General features: G+C 48.7%; 2 protein-coding genes across 12 annotated transcripts in view; one reads left to right on the top strand and one right to left on the bottom strand.

The window, feature by feature from the left end:
- LOC137421372 (uncharacterized) overlaps positions 1 to 20,675 on the bottom strand; it is a 73,920-nt gene extending 53,245 nt beyond the window's left edge. For both annotated transcript variants that reach the window (XM_078771479.1, XM_078771476.1), the window contains exon 1: positions 20,614 to 20,675. In XM_078771479.1, the coding sequence (XP_078627605.1) occupies positions 20,614 to 20,620 (7 nt within the window). In that variant the 5' untranslated portion in view covers positions 20,621 to 20,675. The remainder of the gene's footprint in view (positions 1 to 20,613) is intronic.
- LOC137421371 (arf-GAP with coiled-coil, ANK repeat and PH domain-containing protein 2) overlaps positions 1 to 26,068 on the top strand; it is a 34,483-nt gene extending 8,415 nt beyond the window's left edge. For 2 of the 10 annotated variants that reach the window (XM_078771470.1, XM_078771471.1), the window contains 15 exons: positions 3,704 to 3,799; positions 4,614 to 4,688; positions 4,884 to 4,996; positions 5,519 to 5,570; positions 5,754 to 5,857; positions 6,305 to 6,413; positions 10,652 to 10,926; positions 11,023 to 11,092; positions 11,557 to 11,651; positions 20,678 to 21,090; positions 21,448 to 21,650; positions 23,833 to 23,942; positions 24,519 to 24,629; positions 24,857 to 24,918; positions 25,121 to 26,068. In XM_078771470.1, coding sequence (XP_078627596.1) covers positions 3,704 to 3,799; positions 4,614 to 4,688; positions 4,884 to 4,996; positions 5,519 to 5,570; positions 5,754 to 5,857; positions 6,305 to 6,413; positions 10,652 to 10,926; positions 11,023 to 11,092; positions 11,557 to 11,651; positions 20,678 to 21,090; positions 21,448 to 21,650; positions 23,833 to 23,942; positions 24,519 to 24,629; positions 24,857 to 24,918; positions 25,121 to 25,218 — 1,986 coding nt within the window. In that variant the 3' untranslated portion in view covers positions 25,219 to 26,068. Of the gene's footprint in view, positions 1 to 3,703; positions 3,800 to 4,613; positions 4,997 to 5,518; positions 5,571 to 5,753; positions 5,858 to 6,304; positions 6,414 to 10,648; positions 10,927 to 11,022; positions 11,093 to 11,556; positions 11,652 to 20,677; positions 21,091 to 21,447; positions 21,651 to 23,832; positions 23,943 to 24,518; positions 24,630 to 24,856; positions 24,919 to 25,120 lie in introns of all 10 variants that reach the window. The other 8 variants (XM_068107366.2, XM_068107365.2, XM_078771473.1 and 5 more) reach the window with 7 other exon arrangements.
- The last annotated feature ends 1,358 nt before the right edge of the window (positions 26,069 to 27,426 follow it).

Genomic DNA, 27,426 nt, shown 5'->3' with positions numbered 1-27,426 from the left:
GCCTCCATGTATGTCAACCTTGTGAGCGAAATATCATATCATAGCATGTTTTCTGCGTCTTCCACTTTGCCAACTCGCATCACTTCCCCGACGGGGGACCTCGGCGTAACGCTTGTTCAACATATTTCAACATACAGCTATTTGATCTTCATTTAAACAATATTGATAGATAAAGGTGATATAATACAACAAATATCATGAAACATTTACATTTTGTAGTCCATTGTATCATTTAAATAAACTTAAATGCAAATTTCGCATGTGGAAAAAGTAAGTACACCCTTGGCTCTAATAGGTGGTATTGCCCCCTTTGGCAGAAACAACCTCAAGTAAGCGTTTCTTATAACTGTCTACCAGTCTCTGACATCGTCTACCAGTCTGCTGTGTGTAGGAAGGGTGTCGGAGTGAACTCCATTCAATGTACAATGTGCGCTGAGTGGGTTCATCAAAAATGTAGTGGTCTGAGAGGGTCATTAACCAGTGTGGCAGCTACATTCAAATGTAAGGTGTGCACAGAGGAAGCTGCAGATGGAGGAAATGTTGAGTTGGATCTTGGAGACGGCGTGAAGCTGGAAGGTGTGAAAACATTTTGCTACCTCGGAGACATGCTGAATGGAGAAGGTGGATCAGACTCGGCAACGGTTACTCGAGTGAGATGTGCATGGAAGAAGTGTCGGGAACTGAGTGGCGTGCTGATGATGAGGGGAGTGTCGTTGAAGCTGAAGGGAAAGGTGTATGCTGCATGTGTGAGAAGTGTTATGATTTATGGGAGCGAGACATGGGTAATGAACGTAGAGCAGCAACGAAGGTTGGAAAGGGTGGAAATGCGAATGGTTCAGTGGATGTGTGGAGTATCGTTGAGAGAGAGGAAGACAAATGATGAATTGCGAAAGATGATGGGAATAGAGCCTGTGATTGATGCTGTGAAGAGGAACAGGTTGAGATGGTTTGGTCATGTGTTGAGGAAGGATGAAAGTGATTGGTTGAGAAGAGTGATGGAAATGAATGTAGAAGGAAGCAGAGGACGGGGAAGACCGAGAAAGACTTGGCTAAAGATGGTGGAAGAAGAAATGCGGGCAAGGGGGTTAACAAGGAGAGATGCAGAAAATAGGGCAAAATGGAGAAGATTGTCATGGGGACCGCAAGGCTAACCCCCGCTCTAGCAGGGAAAATGGCCTTTAAAATGCATGTTGTGTTGTTGTTGTAGTCTCTGACATCAACTGGGAGAAATTTTTGCCCACTCCTCCATGCAGAATTCTTTCAGCTGTGCGATGTTTGAGGGGTTTCTTGCATGCACAGCTCGTTTCAAATCCCCCCATAACATCTCGATGGGATTTAGATCTGGGCTTTGACTTGGCCATTCCAGAACCCTCCATTTCTTTCTTTTCAGCCATTCCTTGGTGGATTTACTGCTATATTTAGGGTCATTGTCATGTTGCAAGGTCGACCTTTGGTTGAGCTTCAACTTTCCGACAGATGGCCTCACATTATCCTCAAGCACCCTCTGTTACAATGAAGAATTCATAGTGGATTCTATGATGGTGAGCTGCCAAGGCCCTGATGCAGCAAAGCTGCCCCAATCCATAATATTTCCACCACCATGCTTTACAGTTGGTATCAGGTTCGTGTGGTCAAATGCTGTCTTTGGTTTTCGCCAAACATGTCTTCTGGTACTGTGGCCAAATAGCTCTACCATTGACTCAACTATCCAGAGCACATTGTTCCAGAAGTGCTGGTCTTTGCCTAGGTGTTCATTGGCAAACTTTAGTCTTGCCCTGATGTTCTTTCTGGAGAGCAAAGGTTTCCTCCTGGCACACCTCCCATGTAGATCAAATTTGTGCAGCCTCTTTTTGATGGAAGACTCGTGCACTTTGACATCAACAGTGGCAAGAGCTACCTGTAGGTCCCGTGATGACATTCTGGGGTTCTTTGAGACTTCTTTCAGCATCGTGCGGTCTGTTCTCAGGCTGAACTTGCGGGGGCGGCCTCGACTGAACAAGTTGACAGTTGTTTGGAATCTTCTCCACTTGTAGATGATCTTCCGTACAGTGGAATGATTGACTTAAAATTGTTTTGAGATCTTTTTAAATCCCTTCCCAGACTCGTGGGCATCTATAACCTTCTTTCTGAAGGCCTCAGAGAGCTCTTTTGATCTAGGCATGGTGACGCCGCACACGTCAACAACAAAGAGCAAACCAAACTAAATGTCTGAGGTTTAAAAAAGACAGGTTCCTCCAAGATCCTCTGTAACAATGTTCTAATCATTTGCACCTGAGCTGGTGCACCTCATTCTAATTTTAGGTATTTGAAGTAGTGATAAATAAAGGGGTGTACTTACTTTTTCCACATGCGAAATTTGCATTTATGTTTATTTAAATTACTAGGGCATGCCCGTACTATATATATATCTAAAATTATATCCCCCCCCTCTATTTACATGAAATGGTTTGGTCCATTCGCAAAGCCAAAGCGAACGGCTTGCGAGTACGGTGACAATCCCCCCCCTCTATTTACATGAAATGGTTTGGTCCAAAGCGAACGGCTTGCGAGTACGGTGACAATCCCCCCCCTCTATTTACATGAAATGGTTTGGTCCAAAGCGAACGGCTTGCGGAGTTTGGTAAAGAAATCGCCATAGCTCGGTAACTACTTGTCCGATTAATTTCAAACCTTGAAAAGGCACATCCTCGGGTCCCCAGCAATATACCTGGCAAGTTTCAAGTATATCGGACCGGTAGTTGTCGAGAAACAGCGGTCGCATACAGACACACACACAGACACACACACAGAGATTACTGGAATTATAGATAGACTAGGGCATGCCCGTACTATATCTATATCTAAAATTATATCCCCCCCCCTCTATTTACATGAAATGGTTTGGTCCAAAGCGAACGGCTTGCGAGTACGGTGACAATCCCCCCCCTCTATTTACATGAAATGGTTTGGTCCAAAGCGAACGGCTTGCGGAGTTTGGTAAAGAAATCGCCATAGCGTGCACAAACGCGCAGGAAAGCGAAAGAATCGCAAATTAGTTTTAATTAGTTTTAAAACATAGTTTAACGCCAACATAGCGGCAACATAGTTTGCCAACGTGAAATAAATGAATACGCTCTCAAATGTGCCGTCCGAGGCAGAGTCTGTTCGCCACGTTCGGCACACGTGATAACTCGCTGCTCTCTGATTGGTTGAATCGTTTTTTGGACATAGCTCGGTAACTACTTGTCCGATTAATATGAAACCTTGAAAAGGCACATCCTCGGGTCCCCAGCAATATACCTGGCAAGTTTCAAGTATATCGGACCCGTGGCTGTCGAGAAACAGCGGTCACAGACAAACACACAGACATACACACACACACACACACACACACACACACACACACACACACACACACACACACACACACACACACACACACACACACACACACAGAGATTACTGGAATTATAGATAAGATACAATCGACTACAAAATGTAAATGTTTCATGATATTTGTTATATTATATTACCTTTACCTATCAATATTGTTGAAATGAAGATGAAATAGCTGCATGTTGAAATATATTGAAAAAGTCAAAACTTTACATGGGTGTACTTACTTTTTCACGAGACTAAGTCTGTGAATGTTCCATTTTTGTAATGCAAGCAAAATGTATAGCAATAACGGAAATCCATCGCTTTTACCTTCCTGTCCATGCAGGTGTGCTCTTATCTGCGTGCACAGTTCACCTTCTTCCATCAGGGATACGATTGGCTTAACGATTTGGAACCTGAAATGAAGCAGTTGGCCGTAAAGGTAAGGTACCTCAAAGGAGGGCATTACGACCTGATTTTAAGAGAATTTCCTCGACTCCACTCGTAGATCGAAGATCTGAAGGTGTTGTAAGCAAATAAATAAATAAATAATCTTGATTGTCTCTCATCCACTTGATCTGTGCCATCCATTATTGCTATGCTCCTCTTTAGACCCTCTGGCCTCCTCTTCCAATGAGCCTCAATGTCTTTGATTAAAAGATAAATGTACAGGTTAGCTTATTGTAATAGACACCTGTCTGAATGTAGAGGTTATAACAGCGTCCACCTGACGTTACGTGGCAGGTTTTTTTTATTTTTCAATATGATTTGTCTTTGCTCCTGATGGTGTTGGTGTTGGTGTTGGTGTTGGTGTTGGGCTAGCGGTGTCCCTGGTGTTGGGCTAGCGGCTAGGGTGCCAGCTTAGGATCCTAGGATCCTGGGTTAGAATCCCGGTCGATCGCTGAATTAACGCCAGTGGGGTTGACTCAGCCTGTCATCCTTCCGAGGTCGGCTAATTGAGTACCAGTTCACTGGTAATTCCCTGTGTGTCGTAAAAAGGCGACAAACAGGGTTGGCGGCAGGAAGGGCATCCGGCCGTAAAACATTGCTTCAAAAAGGGGACCAAAAAAACAACAACAACCATGGTCCCCGAAAAAGGCCAACCCCCGCTAGCGGGGAAAAATGGCCTCTAAAGGTGTTTTTTTTTTTTTTTTTTGCTCCTGATGCTGACAACTCCACCGTGGTGGGGATTTTAGCTTCCCGCTCTTCTCAAGTCTTCTCTCAATCGCTGTTCTCTCTATCGCTTTTCATGACAGCTGGATGAGTTCCGGCAGGTGGCAAGTCAGGAAAGGAAGGAGATGGAAGCAAGTCATGCCTCTGTGGAAATGCAGGTGCTGGCGAATTCCACACTTGGTGTGGGGCATATGATGGTGACATTTTGGTCACCTCATGTTCACCTTGATGTTTCTCCTTCACCTCATGTTCACTTTCATGTTTTGCCCTCATCTTGTGTTCACCTTGATGTCTCCCTCTCCTTTTTCACCACCTTCATTTGCTGTTCTTGTTTTTCCATCCTCTTTCTTGAGGATCCCTGCTGGAGGGAGGCAACAATGGAGTTTCGGCCAGATCTTCCCCAAGGGGTTGTGCTGGAGGGTTATCTCTTCAAACGTGCGAGCAACGCATTTAAAACGTGGAACAGGTGGGACGTGCGTAGATTGTGTGCTCACGTATCCAACCGTCGGTGCCAAACACCCATCTTGTGCACCTTTCTTTGTATTTGTATTTCAAGTACAATACACACCACAGCGGACCATGGTCCATATTGCATTGTCAGACCATCGGTCTTTCCAAAAAGCTTTTTCCGTAGGACGGTGAGAACCACCCTTTCCAAAAAGCCATGGTTGTACGTCAGGGCATGACTTTGTAATTTGGCCAGGACACAGGCACACAATAGCCCACTCTTTTTGAAAGGCACCACGGGATCTTTAACATCCACCGGCAAACGTGAACAGACGACCCGTGGATTAATGACCCATCCGAGGGACGGTAGGCACGTGCACTCGTGCAATGGTTTGCCTGCAAAAACACCAGAATGGTAGTTTGTAGTTGGGTAGTGACTGAAACCCAGACAAGATGGCGATAAGGCAGGTACGCTACCTCTGAGCTAGTTTGTGTGTCCGCACACTGCATTTACATGCGGGTTTTATATTCTGCATTTCAGGCGATGGTTCTCCATTCAGAGCCGACAGTTGGTTTACCAGAAGAAGTACAAGGTGGGAAAATGTTCGACATTGTGTTTTTTTGTTTTGTTCTGACATTCTTGTGATGCTCCCTGTAGTAAACTGGTCTCGTCTTTGTGCCACAGTCGTTGTGGGGTGTACTTGGTGCAAATGGGTCTTTGCCATTCTTCTATTTCTTAGTTATTAGCATGACTTATTGTGGTGATGCGGTTGCAGGAGCCTGTGACGGTTGTAGTGGAGGATCTGCGGTTGTGTTCTGTGAAACCCATCGAGGAGACGGAGAGACGATTCTGCTTTGAAGTTTCATCTCCTCCGGCCAAGTCAGGCAATGGGAATCGAATCCCCTCATTCTGGGTTGTGACACCAATACATGGAACGTTTCTATCCCACCCTTTGATTAAAAAAAAATTCTGCCCTTTTCCCACCCGTTCCTCTTTGCTTCATTATCGGTGCACTGGCATCTCACTCTGTACCTCTTCCATGAACCTTTGCCATTCTGTGTTGATATTGCAGTCACATTAACCCTTAAAACGATCACAAGTGAAGTGTATCACAACATGATGGACCATTAATATGGATCCCAAGGGTTCCAGGCTTAAATCCTTTTATAGATGAATGGTGTCTGATGAGATCTACAAATAACATCTGAGATAGCCTCGACTATGTGTGCAAAAAAAAAAAAAAAAAAATTTCATCCGAGTGAGTTAGAGTAGGAAAGCACATGTGAGCTGGTGTCATTCTGATCAAGCATGTGCATCTCTGTGTAGGACGTGCGTACTCCAGGCAGAATCGGAGGAGCTGCGCGAGCTGTGGGTGCGAGCCGTACAGACGAGCATTAACCTTGCGTACAACGACACGACGGATAAACAGGAAGAGGTGAGTGCCAGAGGACGGATGCTTTGGCTTGAGACTCGGTTGCTTGCCTCCTTTTTACGTGATATGGGAACCTGTTCCTGACCGTGCACTGTTTGTATCTGACGGATGACGTCTTATCCATGCCGGTTCCAAACTTAGACCTTTCACGTCTTCCACTTCCTTCTTCCTTGTCGTGGCAATCGGGGCACTCCATCTATCCGACAAATTGTGGATTTCCACTGTTTTTGCCTCAAAATTTGTCAGTCGCGGATTTTAACCATCCTTTTTTGACCTTGCCCTCTTCAATGGGTCGATCGGAGTGGTTTTTTTTTGCGCAGATTGACTTTTAAAAGTTTTGAAATGTACTTTGTGTTTTCAGACAAGTACGAGTACCGATTCATTTTTCATGTTATTTTTCATTTCGCGAGTCTCGCGTCTGATCGGCATTTCCTTTGGAGGAAACTTGCTGGGTTTAGTTCTGTCTGTTTATATCGAAATCACTTCCTTGTTGTGCCTTTGTGAAGCATCCTATCTTAGCAATGAACTCTCAGGTCATGATTGGTTATCGTTTGTATTTGTTGTCACATTCATTTTTATTTCTCCCCTCCATTGGCACGTTATCACTTCGTATCAAATAAACCTCCCATGTTGATGATTTCTTTAAAGTGTTGTGAATATGATTTTTAAGATATGGATTGTTGAAAGAAGAGGGTGTGGGTGGTATGGGGATGACCAAATACTTTACATTGGGGTTTGTTTTTCAGTATGTTACATTTATGTATATACAGTCGGAGCCCGACATTCGCAGGGGATACGTTCCTGGAAAATACCATGAATGTCAAATCTGCAAATGTGGGGGCATTGTTTCAATGGGAAAAGGTTCTGCCATACCATTGGTAGAACGCATCTTCCATAGGTTCCAGACGGTTCGTCATTCATAAGGGAAAAATCAAACGTTCCGTGGAAAACTGCAGATACGCCCGCGAATAACCACGAATACGCCTGCGAAAAGAATGTTGAATCGTGCACGACAACGGCTTCATGCGTGACGCGTGGAAGATGCTTTCAGACGTGTTATGTTATGTATACAGCTGGAGGGAAAAACGGTTTATGGATAGCTAGAAATGGTTTTAAGTGTGACGCATGGAAGATGTTTTAGTGTGCATGGCTGTTAGAAGGATTTTTTTTTTTTGTGCCACATAAAACTGCGAATATGCGGGGCACAGGGCTGTGAATGTGGAAGCGGGTAACATTTTATGAACCGTGTGTGTGTGTGTGTGTGTGTGTGTGTGTGTGTGTGTGTGTGTGTGTGTGTGTGTGTGTGTGTGTGTTGTCCATTGTCCTGTCAGCCCGGCGATTAACACCGCTGGATGATGAATAGCCGTAATGGTTTTAACTCTGAGGCGCGTAGCCGAAACTAGCGGTTGGTCCATCGTGCATGGGTGAAAGAAACAAGGTGCTTACCTGGACAAAACACACGGGTTGATTTCCAAAACCCACAACAAAGAAACACGACACATAAAATGTAACAATAATTTAATGAAAATTAATGCAATACGAAATTGGTGAAAATGAAAGGTGAGGTAAAACTAAATTCTACTTTGAGATGTCTCCAATCAGACACAAACACAGACAAGGGAAAAGAGAAAATAAAATAAATGTTCTTTCTAGTCGGCCGGCACTCAGCTCTGGTCTCGATGTGCACTTTTGTGGGGTCGGTCGACGAGAGGTCAAAAATGGCGCCGGTTAATTGCACGAGCACACCGAGCCGTGCAGCAAGCAGCCAAATGTCTCCCGCTCAATGCCAGACCAGCCAGCACAACACGGCCCCCCAGCTCCCCCGTGGAGCACCACAGACCAGCAACACCTCCTTCTTCGACTATTCACAAGTTCCACAAAGGCTCCAAAAACTTCACAAGCGCACACGGGCCACAAGCAGCCGAGCCACCCGAGAGACAAAAGACCAAGAGAGCAAGCGAGATGTCTTCCTCTTCCTTTCCCTTGAACCTTCTCGCTCTGACGTCACACTGGCCAATTGCTGATCTCCATTACATCACTCCATGTCCTACTGACCAATGACGAAGCTCGGGGCGTGGCCTGTTGGGTACGATCCCTTGGAGGCGGAGTTTAGCGGTCGTTCGGGAATGTTCGGGTCCTGTTGGCAGCCATGGGGCGGTTGGGTTGGGTTTACTTGCCGATCGTAACGTCCGGGTACTGTTGACGATTATGTCGGTTGTTGTGGTTTAATGGAGCACTTTGCATGGCTGGCATTGCGGTAGAGGTAAAAACGTCGGGGGAAAAAAAACCACAAGGGGCAATCGCATACTGGGGCAAACTAGCCTTCGAACCTACCTAGTTAACACAAGCTCCACTCCCCGTGTGGAGACGCATAAACAATCTTAAGCTCCAGTTTCCCCGCTTAATACATCAAGATGTCTCCTACGCGTCCACGGTCCGTGCTAGTACTGTACAATCCGACCTGTACTATGGTATTCCATCATCTACCCCCACAAACGTAACAATATGTATGTATGTATATACAGTCGTGGCCAAAAATATTGGCACCCTTGCACTTTTTTCAAACAATGCACCATTTTTTCCAGAAAATAGTTGAAATAAAAAAATATTTTGGTATCCACACATGTATTTCATTGGTTTGCAGTGGAACAAAACAAAAAAAGCTGAAAAAATTATGACATTTCAGCTTATTCCACACAGAAATCCTAAAATGGCCCGGAGAATATTATTGGCACTTTTTAGAAGTTGTGAGAAATAATTAGATAATTTTTCAAGTAGGTGGTTTAATTAGATAAATAATTAAATTAAATAATTAGATTTCAAGTAGGTGGTTCTCCTTTTCTTTGGAATTGAACTTACCTGTGGTGAGTTGCAGGTGCCTGCAATGTAAAAATCACTTATTCAACCAGTTTGAATGGAGAAAAGGAGTCGTTCTGTTGTTTTGTGTCACTGTGTGTACCACAATGAGAATGGAGAAAAGAAAGAAAACCAGAGAATTGTCTGAGGAGGTCATACACAAGATTGTAGACAAGCATGGACAATCTCAAGGCCACAGGTCCATCTCCAGAGACCTTGATGTTCCTATGTCCACCATACGCAATGTTATCAGGAAGTCTAAGGCCCATGGCACTGTAGCCAACCTCCCTGGACGTGGCCGCAAGAGAAAACTTGATCTTGGATTGCAGAGAAGGATTGTTTGAATGGTGGAGAAAGCACCTCGATCAATTGCCAAACAGATTCAAGCTGACGTTCAGATACAAGGTATGACAGTTTCAACCTGCACCATCCGTCACCAACTCAACGAAAGTGGGTTGACCCCACTGCTGAGAAAGCCCGACTGGAGTTTGCCAAAACGCACCTGAACATGTCAAGATCCTTCTGGGAGAATGTCCTGTGGACAGATGAGACCAAATTAGAGCTTTTTGGTGAAGCACATCATCTCTATATTTACAGAAAACAAAATGAAGCCTTCAAAGAAAAGAACACCTTCCCTACAGTCAAACATGGAGGAGGTTCAGTGATGTTTTGGGGTTGCTGTGCTGCCTCTGGGACTGGGTGCCTTGAATGTGTGCATGGCATCATGAAATCAGGAGATTACCAAGGCTTTTTGGAGCGCAATGTTCAACCCAGTGTCAGAAAGCTCGGTCTCCGTCGAAGGTCATGGGTCTTGCAGCAGGACAATGACCCCAAACAAACTTCAAAATGCACCCAAGAATGGTTAAAGACAAAACGCTGGACTGTTCTGAAGTGTTCAGCAATGAGTCCTGATCTAAATCACATTGAACACCTGTGGGGAGATCTGAAAACAGCAGTTGGGAGAAGGCACCCTTCAAATCTGGGAGAACTGGAGCAGTTTGCACAAGACGAGTGGGCCAAACTGCCAGTAGAGAGATGTAGGAAGCTCATTCATGGCTACAGGAAGTGCTTGACTGCAGGTATTTTGTCCAAAGGCCGTGCTACCAAATATTAAGTCTTGGGTGTCAATAATTTTGTCAATGCCATTTCTTTTTATTTTCTGATTTAAAAGGATGTATTATGTTCTGAATCAAAAACAAAGATTCTGTAATATTAACAGTGAAATAAAGAATTGTGGAGACAAATACTTTCGTCAATTTCAACTTCTTTTTAGAGAAAACTGAGTTAATTGAAAAAAGTGCAAGGGTGCCAAAAATTTTGGCCACGACTATGTTTGGTTTCTCTTTTCCTCGCCATTGTTCCACAAATACCAACTATCTCAGCAGGCGAAAACTTCCCCAAGCCAGCAACCCATCTCGGAGGACACTACCCTTCAGGCCAATCAGCCTGGGATAGGAGCTGGCTCCGACACCTTGCAGCAGAATCCTGGAGTGACCATCCCTTCTGCCGCGACCTCGCAGCCCCCGACGTCTTCGGCTCTGAGACGGATACAAGCGGTGCAGGGAAACCAGTGCTGCTGCGACTGCGGGAGGGAGGACGCCCGGTGGGCCTCCATTAATTTGGGGGTCTCGCTCTGTATTGAATGTTCTGGAATACACCGGTGAGGAGATCGATTCGACACTTCTTGAAAACTAGATGTTTTATGATCCGAGGGTGGTACAAGGTACTAAAGGTAACTGTATCCCTTTGTGTGCAGGAGTCTCGGGGTCCACCTGTCTAAAGTGCGCTCTCTCACTTTGGATACCTGGGAACCTGAACTCATTAAGGTACCTGAACCTAAAATGCCTTTAGCTTTTAACTCTTTTCTTATTTTTGTATTTTGATTTGTCCCAGGCCAGTCTGTTCTTCCTGAGACATACAGCAGTTTTAATACCAGGACGTCTGTTTATTACAGAAACAAATGTGGTATTTTAACCTTCCCTCCCCGTATGCTCCATAAATTCTTCTTCTCTCCCTATTCCTCAGACTCTCCCTACCCTCACCAATCATTGTCTCTTCTTTTGCGTTTCTTCGTTTATAATTTCTCTTAAAGTTGGTCTACTCGTGTATAATTAATAAATAATTGGTCCCCAAATCGAATACATAGTATTATCTCGCGTTTTTAGCAAGTTTTCCAGTTTTCTGGCTGTTTTATTGTGATATCTATTTATCCGTGCTACACATTAATCTTGCATTCATGCTCGGCCTATCACTTACATCCCTCCACCGTTTCCTCCCGATGTGTTGTTAGGTGATGTGTGAACTTGGCAACAATGAGATAAACAAAATCTATGAGAGCAACACAGAATCATCCACACTAAAGAAGCCGCCCCCAGGAAGCTCTCGGTGGGTATAATCAAGGGGTTGGGGTTTGGGACCGGGGGGGGGGGGGGGGGGGGTGTTTAATCTTATCAACGTATAATGGTGAAAGTGAAGTGAGTGGTGATGTGGCGGTTTGGAGTTTTTATGATGTGGCATGAATTGACAGCAAACTGAAAGGGTAACCTGTTTAAAGGTGTGTGAGCAATGATGTACCTGAAAAAGACAGGTAGGGCAGTAAAACTTAATAGCTGGGCGGCTTAGCTAAAAAATTCGGATCCATTGTGCCTTTTCCCTTAAAAGCATGAAACTTGGCACATGGCTAGAATACCCGAAAAGAAAGATTTTTAGTCCAGGGGGCATCCCCAATTTCACCCCATATGGCGGCCATCTTGAAATCCAAGATGGCCGTCATACAAGACCTATTTTGATGAATATCTCCATAATTAGAACAGATATCAAAATGGTTGAAGTGCCTATACCTACATTTTTAGGGTCTAGGAATCCAATGGCAAAATAAAATCCAATGGCAACATATTGGAACACCCACAGTTCCAATACTGGAGTCTCACGATGGCATTGGAGAACAGCATCCTGACCTTTGTGCGCTCATTGAGGGAGGCTGACTTTGAAATGTACTTAGATGCTTTATGGGAGCTTCTTCCGTTGTTCTTTGCTCTTGACCATACACACTATGCAAGATGGGTCACAGTCCATTTGCGTGATATGATGGACTTGCACAAGACACACCCTAAAGTTCTGGATAATTTCCGAGCTGGCATGTTCACAGTACAAAAGACCCAACGCAAATTTTCTTCAATTGCTACAGATCATGCACATGAACAGAACAATGCATGTATCAAGGGAGATGGAGGAGCTGTGGGTCTGCTGGACAATGCCCATGCTCTGCAAAGATGGATGGTTGCAGGTCCAGAGGTCTCAAGGGTGATTGATGAGTTTGAGACTGCACAGGAGCAACATGAAAGCAAAGCGCCATCACTGCATCATGATCAGAATAAAAGCACCCAGATGACCTTTGACAAACATGTCAGATCACTTGTATCAGTTATCGAGGAGCTAGGTAATCCATTTCTTGAAGAAACCGCTGACCTTTTGGTCCTTGACACAAAGGATATAGCAAGTGCATCAGTCGTACAAAGTGTGAAAGTGGGAAAGGAGGCTCTGGAGTCATTTGTGCAAGAGAGGCTGATTGAACGCTCAAAGCCTTTGAATGATGTCGTCCCGTGCAAAAAGTTACCTCTGTTTGGCAGCTCATCACTCTCATCAGTAACAGACCAGCTGACAGATAAACACAAGGTAGCCTCATTGAAGAGTGATGTTCAACTGTTTTCTCGCCTCTATATTGCCTGTCAAACCCGCGAGGGAAACCTGGATGAATTTTTCCGTCATGAAAATCAATCTTTCCCTCCATCTCTGTCCAAGGATGGGAAGCTTCGACCTGGTACAAAGAGCGACCTTTTGGACTGCTTAGAGGAACTTTCACCATCAAGCACACAGATGCCAGAGGTGACATGTGTCATACTTGACGGGGCAGTAATTGTTCAAAAGCTAAAGCCCGATGTTGGCACAGTCAAAACATTTGGCAAATATGCCGAAAAGGTCTTCATCCCATTTGTTTTCTCACAGTACAAATCTGCAACCCGACTTGATCTGGTGTGGGACCGTTACCTACCCGACAGCCTTAAGAGCATGACCCGTGAAAAGCGTGGCAAGGGGGTTCGCCGACGAGTAGATACCTCAGTTGCAATTCCTGGACAGTGGCAGAACTTTCTTCGAGTTGATGAAAACAAGCGTGAACTCTTCAGCTTCCTTTCCAATGAAACAATTAAATCATTTGAAGACCAGCGCAAGGAGCTAGTTGTCACACTTGATACAGAGGTTCTTACTGCTCCAACACGCATTGATCTAGAATCACTCTCCCCGTGCACTCAGGAAGAGGCAGATGGTCGGATGTTCCTACATGCTGCTGATGCAACACAGAGAGGGCATAGTAAGGTCCTCATACAAACTGTGGACACAGATGTTGTCGTGCTTGCAGTTACAGCATCCCAGATACTATGCAAAATGCAAGTATGCATGATACTATGCAAAATTAATATTTTCATATGACTGCTTAATATTTTATGTTACCATTGGATTCCTAGACCCTAAAAATGTAGGTGTAGGCACTGCAACCATTTAGATAGCTGTTCTAATTATGGAGATATTCATCAAAACAGGTCTGTTATGGCGGCCATCTTGGATTTCAAGATGGCTGCCATATACTATTGAATATTTTATGTTGCCATTGGATTCCTAGACCCTAAAAATGTAGGTATAGGCACTTCAACCATTTTGATATCTGTTCTAATTATGGAGATATTCATCAAAACAGGTCTTGTATGACGGCCATCTTGGATTTCAAGATGGCCGCCATATGGGGTGAAATTGGGGATGCCCCCTGGACTAAAAATCTTTCTTTTCGGGTATTCTAGCCATGTGCCAAGTTTCATGCTTTTAAGGGAAAAGGCACAATTCATCAGTTAAGCAGCCCCACTATAATAAAAACCTTGATTAGGAGGTTTCTCTGCCCATCTGCATCCTGATCTATCGGGAGTGCCTTGATCTCAGAATCTGAAGCTTCAACTTGTTAAAGGTGGAACAAGTACCTGAATAACGAGGGAGTTCATAGAACACAATACGCTGCACAGTGTTGTTACTTCAATTTATCTCAATTTTAACGGTCGTTTAAAAAATGCGGAGGTTTAGTGCTTTTGAAGTAGTGCAGGTGCAGTCCTGAACACCACCTCATTGAACCTTTAAATTGAAGTACGCACTGCAAACGTGGAGGTTTTTGGAAGTATTATGACAGACTATTTTGTTCTACAGTGTTGAGTGAATAAGAACATTGAAATAAAACTAGAACTGCCACTTTAAAACTGCTGGCAGTGATGACCGGTTTACTCGCACCCACTTTTGATACAACCCCACTTTTGATACAACCCTGACACATACACACACATCCCCCCTACCCCCACCCACACACACCCCCACACCCCTCCCCCCACACGCACACCCCCACACCCCTCCCCCCACACGCACACCCCCACACCCCTCCCCCCACACGCACACCCCTCCACACACACACACACACCAACCCCCCCTCCACACACACACACACATCCCTCCCCCCCCCCCCACACACACACACACACACACACATCCCCCCCCTATGCACACACACACACACACCCACACGCACACACATATCCACACAAACGCATGCACACACACACACACACACGCACACACATATCCACACAAACGCATGCACACACACACACATTCCCCCTACCACCCCCCCACCCCCACATATACACACACACACACACACACACATCCCCCACCCCCCACCCCCCACCCCCAACACGCACCCCCCACCCCAAACACACACACACACACCCCTCCCCCCACACGCACACCCCTCCACACATACACACACACACACACACATCCAACCCTCCCTCCTCCACACGCACACCCCAACCCCCCCACCCCCCACACACATATCCACCCGCCCCCACACACATATCCACCCGCCCCCCCACACACACATCCACATATACACACACACACACACCCTCCCCCCCACCACACACACACACACACCCTCCCCCCCACCACACACACACACATCCCCCCCACCCCACACCCACACACACACATCCCCCCACCCCACACCCACACACCCCACACACACGCACACATCCACACATGTCAATCCATGCACTGATTGCAGAAAAAGCGATTTTTAAAAGAAAATTAACCTGAAATTGCAGAGACAGAATTATTAATTTATCTGAGAAGCCAAACGAGGTTTCTTCTTCTTTAGTTTCTCACAACTTTGTGTGAAATGCGATCGAGTTAAAAAAAAGTCAGAATTTGACCAAATCTGTTTCATTCGTTTGTTAATATACCTCAGCTATTGACAAATCTTCAATTATAATTTTATTTGAGGTTCAAATGACCGCGGGAGATCGTGTGATCGTAATCACGTCCTGGAAGGACAAAATGGTGCGTTTCTTCTTTCAATAATAAAGACTTGTAGCTTCGAGACCGTACATCCAATCATCTTGAAATTTTGCACACTTGTTCTGCTTGATGAGATCTACATTGCATTAAAAATTCAAGTCGATCAATGCAGTGGTTCAAGAGTTACAAGCTTTTTAAAATTTACCTTCCATTATTTATTGCGGCCAAACCATGTGACTTATCAAAGCGTCTCAAGTAACATTGAAACATCCCCCCATGAGGAACATTTTTGTAAAGTTTCCACTCGATATCTTCACAAATTATGGAGGTGATACCATTTCTAGTTTGAGCTTAAAAATGTCATAACTCTGAAACCATGTGTCGGATGACATCGTGCTCGCAGGCTTTTTTGGTCGTCACGGGTGTGCGAATATGCATGCCAAGTTTGGGCTCGATCCGTTCAGCCTTTGCGGAGAAAAAGGGTTTTTGTGTTTTTTCATGAAAAACAAGATGGCGGCCGAACCATGTGACGTATGACTTCGAAATTTTTTGCATTCTGAGGTTTTTTTAACTAAGCATCTGGGGAAAAAAATCTCATTTTCGAGGGAGAAGAAATTTTGTTTGACGAATTCTAACCTCTTAACGTTAGCATTTTTAATATACTCGATACACATGTTTTTTGTTCCCATTGCAGAGTTCTTTAGAATGAGCCATTCCTCAAATTTTTCCATTGAGCGGTTTCGGAGATACAGAGGGGAAAAGTTGAATGTGTTTTACAAGATGGCGCCCATACCACGTGACGTATGACGTCATAATTAGCATGAAAAAATTATCGGAGCCGAGACGATCATTTGATGAAAATTTCCTGTCAATCCGACCAGCGGTTGCTGAGAACATTAATTATGAAGTTTTCGGAGGTGCAAAATAGGGCGGAAGAATAATAATAAGAAAAACTCTAGCAGTAATAATAGGTTACTCTCCATTTCATGGAGAGTAAACCCAATAATGATTGTAAAACTCGTATCAATAGATTGATTCCAATTTTACCACCATTTTCCGCAGTGTTGATTATATCACCACCTTATCTAACACGTTACTGTAGCGGTTACCGCTGGATGCACACAATCGCCTTGCACCGGCCAGAACACGGCCAGACGCGCCTCTCCCGGGCATGCCCAGACTCACTGTTCCCGGGCACGCCCGAACCTCCCGGGCACGCCCGGTCTCGTCTTTCCCGGGCATGCCCGCTCTCGCCTTTCCAGGGCTCGCCCAGAGCGTCCGGGCATGCCCGCTATCGCCTTTCCAGGGCTCGCCCAGAGCGTCCGGGCATGCCCGCTATCGCCTTTCCAGTGCTCGTCCAGAGCGCCCGGGCACGCCCAGCCTCGACTTGCCAGGCCGCAGCCAAACACGCCCGGGCAGGTCCAGACTCGCCTTTCCAAGGCTCGCCCTTGACACCCGGGCATGCCCGGTATAGCTTTTGCCGGGCAAACTTCCCGACATAAATGTGTATATATATTGCTGCCCGATAAACGGGCTTTTGTCAGAATACCTGAGCTGTTTTGTTTCAATAAAGCAACTCGGACGAATTCCGTCTTTGGTCGCGTCACTTCTTTCGACTCGCGTTGGAGCGCAGCTCCTTCACTGGTGACCTACCGACATGGACACGGCAGTGACTCTTAAACTGCCTACCTTCTGGGAGGCTCACGCGGCTGTTTGGTTCGCCCAGGCGGACTCTCAGTTCGCCCTGCGAGGCATCACCGCGGACGACACCCGCTTCCACCACGTCGTGGCAGCGCTCGGTTCCGCCACGGCGGCCCGCGCCCTGAGCCTCCTCGAGCACCCGCCGGCTGCCGACAAGTATGACGTGCTGAAGACACTCCTCCTCGACGCTTTCGCCCTCTCACCGGCGGCACGCGCACGGCGCCTGCTCGACCTGCCCGAGCTCGGCGACACGCGCCCGTCCGAGCGCATGGACTATATGCTCTCGTTGCTCGGTGAGCACTCTCCGGATTTTCTGTTCCGCGAGTTGTTCCTTCGCCAGCTGCCTCACCCGGTACGCCTCGCCCTGGCTGGCACGTCGATCACCGATCCCCGCGCCCTCGCCAGGGAAGCCGATAAGATCTCCTCGGCGGGCCAACACATCGGCGCGGCTACCTGGAGCCTGCCGCCGTCCGAGGCGACGCCCGAGCGCCCTGCGCGGTTGGAGGCCGAACTGCCGGTGAAACTGGCGGCTGCCACGCCGCACCGACCGCTTCCGACACGACGGCCGGGGCCTCCACCTGACCAGGCGTGGTGTTATTACCACGCCAGGTTCGGACACAAGGCTCGGACGTGCCGACCCCCGTGCACTTTCGGCAAGTCGGGAAACGGCCGGGCCGGCGTTCATTCCCAGCCATGAGCGCCGGCCACTCGGGCAACTTGCTTTTTATTCGGGACAAAGCGTCCGGACAGCGTTTCCTTTGTGACACCGGCGCCCAACTGAGCGTCATACCCGCCTCCGAGCAGGACAGGCGGGATGCCGTTTGCGGCCCCTCTTTGGTCGCTGCTAATGGCTCGGCCATACGCACTTTCGGCCCGCGCAACGTCACCCTCTGCTTCGGCAGCCAGCGCTTTCAGTGGACCTTTGTGACCGCTTGCGTCCCCATGGCTTTGCTGGGCGCCGACTTCCTCTGCGTGCACGGGCTGCTGGTCGACGTCAAACGTCGTCGCCTTGTCAACGCCGAGACCTTCAGCTCCCTGGCGTGCACGATGAGCAGCTCCGCGCCGACCGAACTGGCGTGCGCCCTCCCGACGGCGAACGAGTTCGCTCGCCTGCTCGCGGAATTCCCGGCCCTCACGCGGCCGACGTTTTCGGCCGTCGCAGTACGGCATGGGATCGAGCACCACATACCCACTACGGGCCCGCCGGTCTATGCCAGGGCCCGCCACCTCGACCCGGCCAAGCTCGCCGTGGCAAAGGCCGAGTTCGACGCGTTGGAGCACCTCGGCATCGTGCGGCGCTCCAATAGCGCGTGGGCCTCACCACTGCACATCGTGCCAAAGCCGGGGGGCGGATGGCGCCCGTGTGGCGACTACCGCCGCCTCAACGACGCTACCACCCCCGACAGGTACCCGAGCCCGCACATCCAGGACTTTTCCGCCCGTTTGGCGGGACGGGTCATATTTTCCAAAATTGACCTGATACGGGGATACCACCAGGTACCTGTCCGGGCGGCCGACGTCCCGAAGACGGCCGTCATCACGCCGTTCGGCCTGTTCGAATTTTTGAGGATGCCGTTTGGCCTCAAGAACGCGGCCCAGGCGTTCCAGCGCTTAATGGACGGCGTGCTGCGCGACCTGCCATTTCTTTTCGTCTATCTGGACGACATCCTCGTCGCCAGCACGTCCCGCGCCGAGCACCTCCTCCACCTCCGAACACTGTTCGGTCGCCTCAGCGAGCACGGCTTAATTGTCAACCCGGCCAAATGCCACTTCGGCACGACGACCGTTGACGTTTTGGGCCACCGCATCACCCTGGACCGACCGGCTGCCGTGGGTCCTTTTGGGCCTCCGCACGGCCCCCAAGGAGGACCTCCGGGCATCCGCCGCCGAGCTCGTCTACGGCCAGCCGCTCCGCGTCCCGGGCGAGTTCGTGCCCGACACTACCAGTCCCTGGTCCGCCGCACACCAGCGCTCGGACCTCCAGGAGGCCGCCCGCCGATTTGCCCCCGTGCCAACGTCCCGCCACGGTGGCCCCCAGTCCTACGTCCCCCCGGCGCTTCGCACAGCGGAGTACGTCTTTGTGCGTCATGACGCGCACCGGGGGCCACTCCGGCCGCCGTACGACGGGCCCTTCCGGGTCCTGCGACGGGGCGACAAGTCCTTTGTCGTCGACGTTGGCGGCCGGTCGGACCAGATCTCTGTGGACCACCTCAAACCGGCGCACATGGATGTCGACCGACCACCACGGTTGGCCCTTCCTCCGCGGCGAGGCCGCCCCCCGTCCACAGTTCCCCCCGCTCGACCACCCACCACCACGTCGGACCCCTCCCCACGACCCTCCAGGGGTCGCTTCGGCCGGGTCATCCGGACCCCCCTTAAATTGACCCTGCCGGTGCAGGTCGATTCTGGAGGGGCGTGTGTAGCGGTTACCGCTGGATGCACACAATCGCCTTGCACCGGCCAGAACACGGCCAGATGCGCCTCTCCCGGGCATGCCCGTACTCACTGTTCCCGGGCACGCCCGAACCTCCCGGGCACGCCCGATCTCGTCTTTCCCGGGCATGCCCGCTCTCGCCTTTCCAGGGCTCGCCCAGAGCGTCCGGGCATGCACGCTATCGCCTTTCCAGGGCTCGCCCTGAGCGTCCGGGCATGCCCGCTATCGCCTTTCCAGTGCTCGTCCAGAGCGCCCGGGCACGCCCAGCCTCGACTTGCCAGGCCGCAGCCAAACACGCCCGGGCAGGTCCAGACTCGCCTTTCCAAGGCTCGCCCTTGACACCCGGGCATGCCCGGTATAGCTTTTGCCGGGCAAACTTCCCGACATAAATGTGTATATATATTGCTGCCCGATAAACGGGCTTTTGTCAGAATACCTGAGCTGTTTTGTTTCAATAAAGCAACTTGGACGAATTCCGTCTTTGGTCGCGTCACTTCTTTCGACTCGCGTTGGAGCGCAGCTCCTTCATTACATTAGTTCCTCATGCCTGTTGTTGGTGGTGTCCATTATGACGTCCTTAACAACAGCAAGTTTCCTGTTTGGAATGATTTTCCATTTTGTTTGACTGCCAGACAGACAGAGTAAAAATACTATCTCACTCTGCGCATGCGCGATCGGAATGACATCAGAACCAAAGTACGGTAAAACGAATTAATTATCTTCCTATTCATGTTCTGATTGGTGTTCAAAATATAACATTTCATTTAAATAAGTTGTTCCTCAATCGTAAACTGATAAGACGGATGGACCTTTTCAACACACCTTTCATCCATTGAACTCTTCCCCATCTTCCAATTCTCCCTTCCCTTTCTCCCCAAAACCGCAGCAAAGAGCGAGAAGCCTGGATCCGTGCCAAGTATGTCGAGAGGAGGTTTCTTTGTCCACGGCCCAGGCGTGTGAAGCCTGGAGGTTGTGGGAAAGAAGGAAGCAATGTGGACGAGGGGTGTGTTCACCAGCAGGACGAGCAACTGGAAACAGAGCCGGGGGTCGAGCAGCGGCAAAAGACGGCCGTGTCGGAGCACAAAAATGGTGAGGAAGAAGGGGGTGAAATGGAATCGACAAATTGTGAGTGCGACCGGGAAGATGCGGTGTTAGAGCGGGTGAAGGAGGTTGGTGGTGGTCATCGGAGAGCTCCGAGACGATGGAGGCTCAGTGGGAATTCAAGACCTGGTTTTAAACCTGTGGTTCAGTCAGCAAAGTCAGATCTGGAATCGCAGGACTCTTCTCGCGAGGTCACAGGCAAGCAACAGTGATGGTTGTTGCAAGAATTTAAACTCGTTTGTGTCATAGATTTGTTGTTATTACTGGGTAAGAGCACAATACTCGTTATTTTCACGTAATACCTCAACTTAAATACAATGGCACAAAGAGGGAGGGACAGGCCAAAGTTCAAAATGCAGTGAAATGCACCCGAATGATATTGCCGCTGCTACATTGCCCGCGTGGCCACCAAACTGGATAATTCGCCAATTCGGTCATTCTAGGAAGCATGAGTAGGCCACGTCACACAAGTGGTGTGTGCCAAGTGCTTTTGAGGTGTTTACCGTGTGCCAGAGCCCTCCACGCATGCAGCGGTTACTCTGACGTTGTTTCCAGGTAAGGAGGAGGGAGGGAGTGAGGTAGAAGTGAAGGAAATATCTGAAGATTGTGCGGAGTGGGATCCCGGTCTGGCTTTGCAAGGAGCGGCACGGCGCGGGGATTTGCGGGCACTCGCACTCGCCATCGCTCACGGAGGAGATGTGAACTATGTGCATCGGACAGCCAAGGGAACGACACCCCTCATTCAAGCCGTGATTGGGGTATGATGCTGGACGGTTGGGGTATGGCGCCGGACGGTTGGGGTATGGCGCCGGACTGTTGGGGTATGGCGCCGGACTGTTGGGGTATGACGCCGGACGGTTGGGGTATGACGCCGGACGGTTGGGGTATGACGCCGGATGGTTGGGGTATGACGCCGGACGGTTGGGGTATGACGCCGGACGGTTGGGGTATGGCGCCGGACTGTTGGGGTATGGCGCCGGAAGTTTGGGGTATGATGCCGGAAGTTTGGGGTATGATGCCGGACGGTTGGGGTATGATGCCGGACGGTTGGGGTATGATGCCGGACGGTTGGGTTATGATGCCGGACGGTTGGGTTATGATGCCGGACGGTTGGGTTATGATGCCGGACGGTTGGGTTATGATGCCGGACGGTTGGGTTATGATGCCGGACGGTTGGGTTATGATGCCGGACGGTTGGGTTATGATGCCGGACGGTTGGGTTATGATGCCGGACGGTTGGGTTATGATGCCGGACGGTTGGGTTATGATGCCGGACGGTTGGGTTATGATGCCGGACGGTTGGGTTATGATGCCGGACGGTTGGGTTATGATGCCGGACGGTTGGGTTATGATGCCGGACGGTTGGGTTATGATGCCGGACGGTTGGGTTATGATGCCGGACGGTTGGGTTATGATGCCGGACGGTTGGGTTATGATGCCGGACGGTTGGGTTATGATGCCGGACGGTTGGGTTATGATGCCGGACGGTTGGGTTATGATGCCGGACGGTTGGGGTATGGCGCCGGACGGTTGGGGTATGGCGCCGGACGGTTGGGTTATGATGCCGGACGGTTGGGTTATGATGCCGGACGGTTGGGTTATGATGCCGGACGGTTGGGTTATGATGCCGGACGGTTGGGTTATGATGCCGGACGGTTGGGTTATGATGCCGGACGGTTGGGTTATGATGCCGGACTGTTGGGTTATGACGCCGGACGGTTGGGGTATGACGCCGGACGGTTGGGGTATGGCGCCGGACTGTTGGGGTATGGCGCCGGAAGTTTGGGGTATGATGCCGGACGGTTGGGTTATGATGCCGGACGGTTGGGTTATGATGCCGGACGGTTGGGTTATGATGCCGGACGGTTGGGTTATGATGCCGGACGGTTGGGTTATGATGCCGGACGGTTGGGTTATGATGCTGGACGGTTGGGGTCAATTAATGTGTTAAACTGAACGAGTGCTTATTTTTCCGAATCTTTGTTTGCATCATCGTTTGTTTTGTAACTCAGTATTTAACCACAATTCGGCATGTTCACTCAGACCAGGTGATGTAGTCCGTGGGCTGAGTCGGGTTTACATGCACCTCCCCCCCCCCACAACTTAACTTCCTGGGTATGTCCATGTACCCCCCACCCTAGGGGTTAGGAAAAACCATGTTAACAGAAAAAAAACATTCCCAAGGTACCTCCCACGCATATTTTGATGTTACCCCCCCTGTGTCAGTGATTTCCGAAAATTAGGGGTAGGCGAAATTCAAATGGCCATAACTTTTTACCTAGTCATCCTATGGTTGCATATGACCCCTCAAAATGTTTGTCCTGGGACACTCTTTACAATGATGTGTTATATGCAAATGAGGTCACTAATTAGGTCACCAGAGGTCAAACTATGAGGGAATGAGTTTTTTTTCTGTTAACATGGTTTTTCCTAACCCCTAGGGTGGGGGGTACATTGACATACCCGGGAAGTTAAGTTGTGGGGGGGGGGTGCATGTAAACCCTACTCAGCCCACGGACTAATGCTTCTTCTTACTTATGCAGCACAAGCGTGCAACTAGCATCATTGGCGAGGGTGCGGCTGTGTCTCTGATGCAGCGCCCTCTGTAGGGTAGAATAGGAATAATTTATAATCGGGTTGCTGGCCATAACTCGCCCACTCTTCGCAAAGGACACCGTGAGATCTTTACCATTCAACAGCTAATGCTTGCAGATGGGACACCCAGTTTAACGTCTATCCGAGGGATGGCACACGCATCGATGTCCCGTCCTGCCAGAATCTAACCCAGGCTAAACGGCTCGTAGGCGAGTGTGCACACCTCTAGGCCATCCTGCCAACATGGCATCAGTAGGACAAAAGTGTTGCTCACGAGTGGTGGGCATTCGAGGCCCTTTGGTAAAGATGTGCTCGCGATTAACGCTTGATCTCTATCCAAACCAGAACTCTCTGGCAGTCTGCGAGTTCCTTCTGCAAAACGGCGCGAAGGTAAACCATCGGGATGACCATGGACGCAGCCCCCTCCATCATGCCACATACCTGGGCCACACCGGGTAGGCACTTCAGTCTAATCTGCTTATGTGGCACTAACTGTGATTGAATGACACGTACCTGGACTAAGCTTATGAAGTGGCGCTAACTGTGATTGAATGACATGTACTTGTACCTGTGTTACGCTATTGAAGTGGTACTAACTGTGATTGAATGACACGTACCTACCTGTGTTACGCTGTTGGTGTCACTGTGATTTAATGACACGTACCTGGACTAAGCTTATGAAGTGGCGCTAACTGTGATTGAATGACACGTACCTGGGCTAAGCTATTGAAGTGTCACTGTGAGCGAATGACACGTACCTGGGCTAAGCTATTGAAGTGTCACTGTGAGCGAATGACACGTACCTGGGTTACACTACTGAAGTGTCACTGAGTGAATGACACGTACCTGGGTTACACTACTGAAGTGTCACTGAGTGAATGACACGTACCTGGGTTACGCTACTGAAGTGTCACTGTGAGTGAATGACACGTACCTGGGCTATGCTACTGAAGTGTCACTGAGTGAATGCACAAAATGAAATGTTATCCACAGAGGGACCATTTCAACGAGGCGTCACTCTGTGCTTTCAGGCAGGTGTGTATGTTTCTGAAGCGAGGAGCAAGTCAGATAGCTCTGGACGAGGCTGGGCAGGACCCTCTAAGCGTTGCTGTTCAGGCTGCGAACGCAGATATCGTTACACTGTACGTATCCTGGTCAACTTCCTGTAACTATGTTATTATTGAGACAAATGAGGCAAATATCATGAAGGTGGGATGGGGTGGAGTCTGGAGTGCAAACTCCCACTTTCCTTCCCTTACCGTGCTACCTTTACACATCTTCATTTGTTAATCTAGGAGGATCTCTCCCCTCCCCATCCCATGTTTAATTTGATCAGTACCTGCATATCTAAAGGTGTTGTTGGAAACAGATTGCGCTTGGCGAGGATGTATGAAGAGATGCGAGAATCCGAGGGACCGTACCCACAGGAAGGTATCCGTCCCACAACACTGTTCCAACACCTCTCACCTGCACCCGACACGTAGTCCGTCGATGAAAAATGCTCGGCCTTTCCATCTGAAGCGACAAATGTTGGACAAACAATGCATCCGTTACCATTTTCCCATTTACCATCTTGGTTGCCATTTTAACATTTCGTGCTCAGTTCATCCTCGCATACCTTGCGCTCTTCTAGGAGACGCAACCTACCACGATATCTTCAGGGATTTTTCACACCTCGCCTCCAACGAGCCTGACCGCCTGACTCGAAGCTTCGACAACACTCCTCCATGACGCGGCCGTCCCTTTGACCGCTGTACGCCCACCCGGGTCTCGTCGCAGACGTTACCTTCACCACCCGCGACTATTTATCCCTGATGGACCCGCAGCCCTGCTCCGGTCCCCCCGTACCAGCATTCGATTCCTCTATATTTCATTGGGAACGAACTATTCCTGCAAAGGTAATGCTTTATTGGAAGAAAAGAAAAAAAAAAGGTTGTTAAAAGTTGCTTTTTATTCACTTTGCTACCACCAAAAAGGTAAACTATATGAATTGTATACACCTGCTTGTGCGTAGCACTCGGATAGTTACTGTTGTCGTTCACCACTCGCTTTGACTTTTCAACTATTTTTGATCAGACGAAAGAGTAGTGAAGAGCCCTGAAGGGTAGATTTTGTATATTTTTGTCTTGCTTGTCTCACTTCTTAATATGTCGGACGTTGAACGCCGATGTTAGTACAAGCGGTGAACGCCCTGTCTTACAGGTAGGGCCCTCTACTCTTACAGGTGAATCGTCTTTCTTTTTGTCATTCCCTGAGCAATATAGGCAAAGAAGGGACAGCAATATGATTGTTTTCTTCCAGGTCATGAACTCGTATGTCCCCCCAATGACACTTTTCAGATGACTGGCTCCATGTGCAGTGAAGCTACATTCGTGCACATGGGGGAGAGTCCTTTGGTTGAGCCCTTTGTTGGTAAAAGGTGGCACAGGCACAACCACTCAAGTCGTACAGTGTGGCTCGTTTAGGCAGTCACATTTATAATGTTTCATCGGTAACCAGTTTGCTGAGGATGGGCAATAGACACCTACAAATCATTATGTAAAAACCACACACATGTATGTAATAAAATGCTGCAACATTTCATGTAGTATCGCTTTGTGTTTGTAAATGGTACATGTTGTTGGTGGTAGACGTGTGATGTAAAGGAAAGGTGTTTATTGGACCAAGAGATTGGCGACCTTAATGCAGGCCTGGCCTGCTACACAATGGAGCACGAGCAGATACACTACATTGCCAAAAGTATGCGGACACCCCTTCTAATGAGTGGATTTGGCTGTTTCAGCCACTCCCATTGCTGACAGGTATATATAATCAAGCACACAGCCATGCAATCTCCATAGACAAACATTGGCAGTAGAATGGGCCGTACTTCTAGTAGAATGGGAAAGCTCAGTGACTTTCAATGTGGCACCGTTAGAGGATGCCACTTTTTCAACGTCAGTTCGTCAAATTTCTGCCCTGCTAGAAGCCTCTCTGTGCTGACCGGTCAATTGTAAGTGCTGTTGTTGTGAAGTGGAAACGTCTAGGAGCAACAACAGCTCAGCCGCGAAGTGGTTGGCCACACAAGCTCACAGAACGGGACCACAGAGTGCTGTAGCGTGTAAAACTCGTCCGTCCTCTGTTATAACACTCACTGCCGAGTTCCAAACTGCCACTGGAAGCAACGTCAGCACAACAACTGTTCGTTGAGAGATTCTTGATGAAATGGGTTTCCATGGTCAAGCAGCCGCACACATGCCTAACATCACCATGCGCAATGCTAAGCGTCGGCTGGAGTGGTGTCAAGCTCCCTGCCATTGGACTCTGGAGCAGTGGAAACGCGTTCTCTGGAGTGATGAATCACGCTTCACCATCTGGCAGTCCGACGGACGAACCTGGGTTTGGCGGATGCCAGGAGAACGCGACCTGCCTGAATGCATTTCATTCATTTCATTTCATAGTGCCAACTGTAAAATTTGGTGGAGGAGGAATAATGGTCTGGGGCTGCTTTTCATGGTTCAGGCTAGGCCCCTTGGTTCCAGTGAAGGGAAATCATAACGTCACAGCATACAATGACATTCTAGACGATTATGTGCTTCCAACTTTGTGGCAACAGTTTGGGGAAGGCCCTTTCCTGTTTCAGCATGACAATGCCCCCGTGCACAAAGCGAGGTCCATACAGAAATGGTTTGTCGAGATCGGTGTGGAAGAACTTGACTGGCCTGCTCAGAGCCCTGACCTCAACCCCATCGAACACCTTCGGAATGAATTGGAACGCCAACTGCGAGCCAGGCCTCATCGCCCAACACCAGTGCCCGACCTCACTAATGCTCGTGGCTGAATGGAAGCAAATCTCCGCAGCAATGTTCCAACATCTAGTGGAAAGCCTTCCCAGAAAAGTGGAGGCTGTTATAGCAGCAAAGGGGGGACCAACTCCATATTAATGCCCATGATTTTGGA

This window comes from Myxine glutinosa, chromosome 2, assembly GCF_964187855.1.
Source record: "Myxine glutinosa chromosome 2, kmMyxGlut1.1, whole genome shotgun sequence".
NCBI lineage: Eukaryota > Metazoa > Chordata > Myxini > Myxiniformes > Myxinidae > Myxine > Myxine glutinosa.
This window is presented reverse-complemented; position numbering and strand designations above follow the sequence as displayed.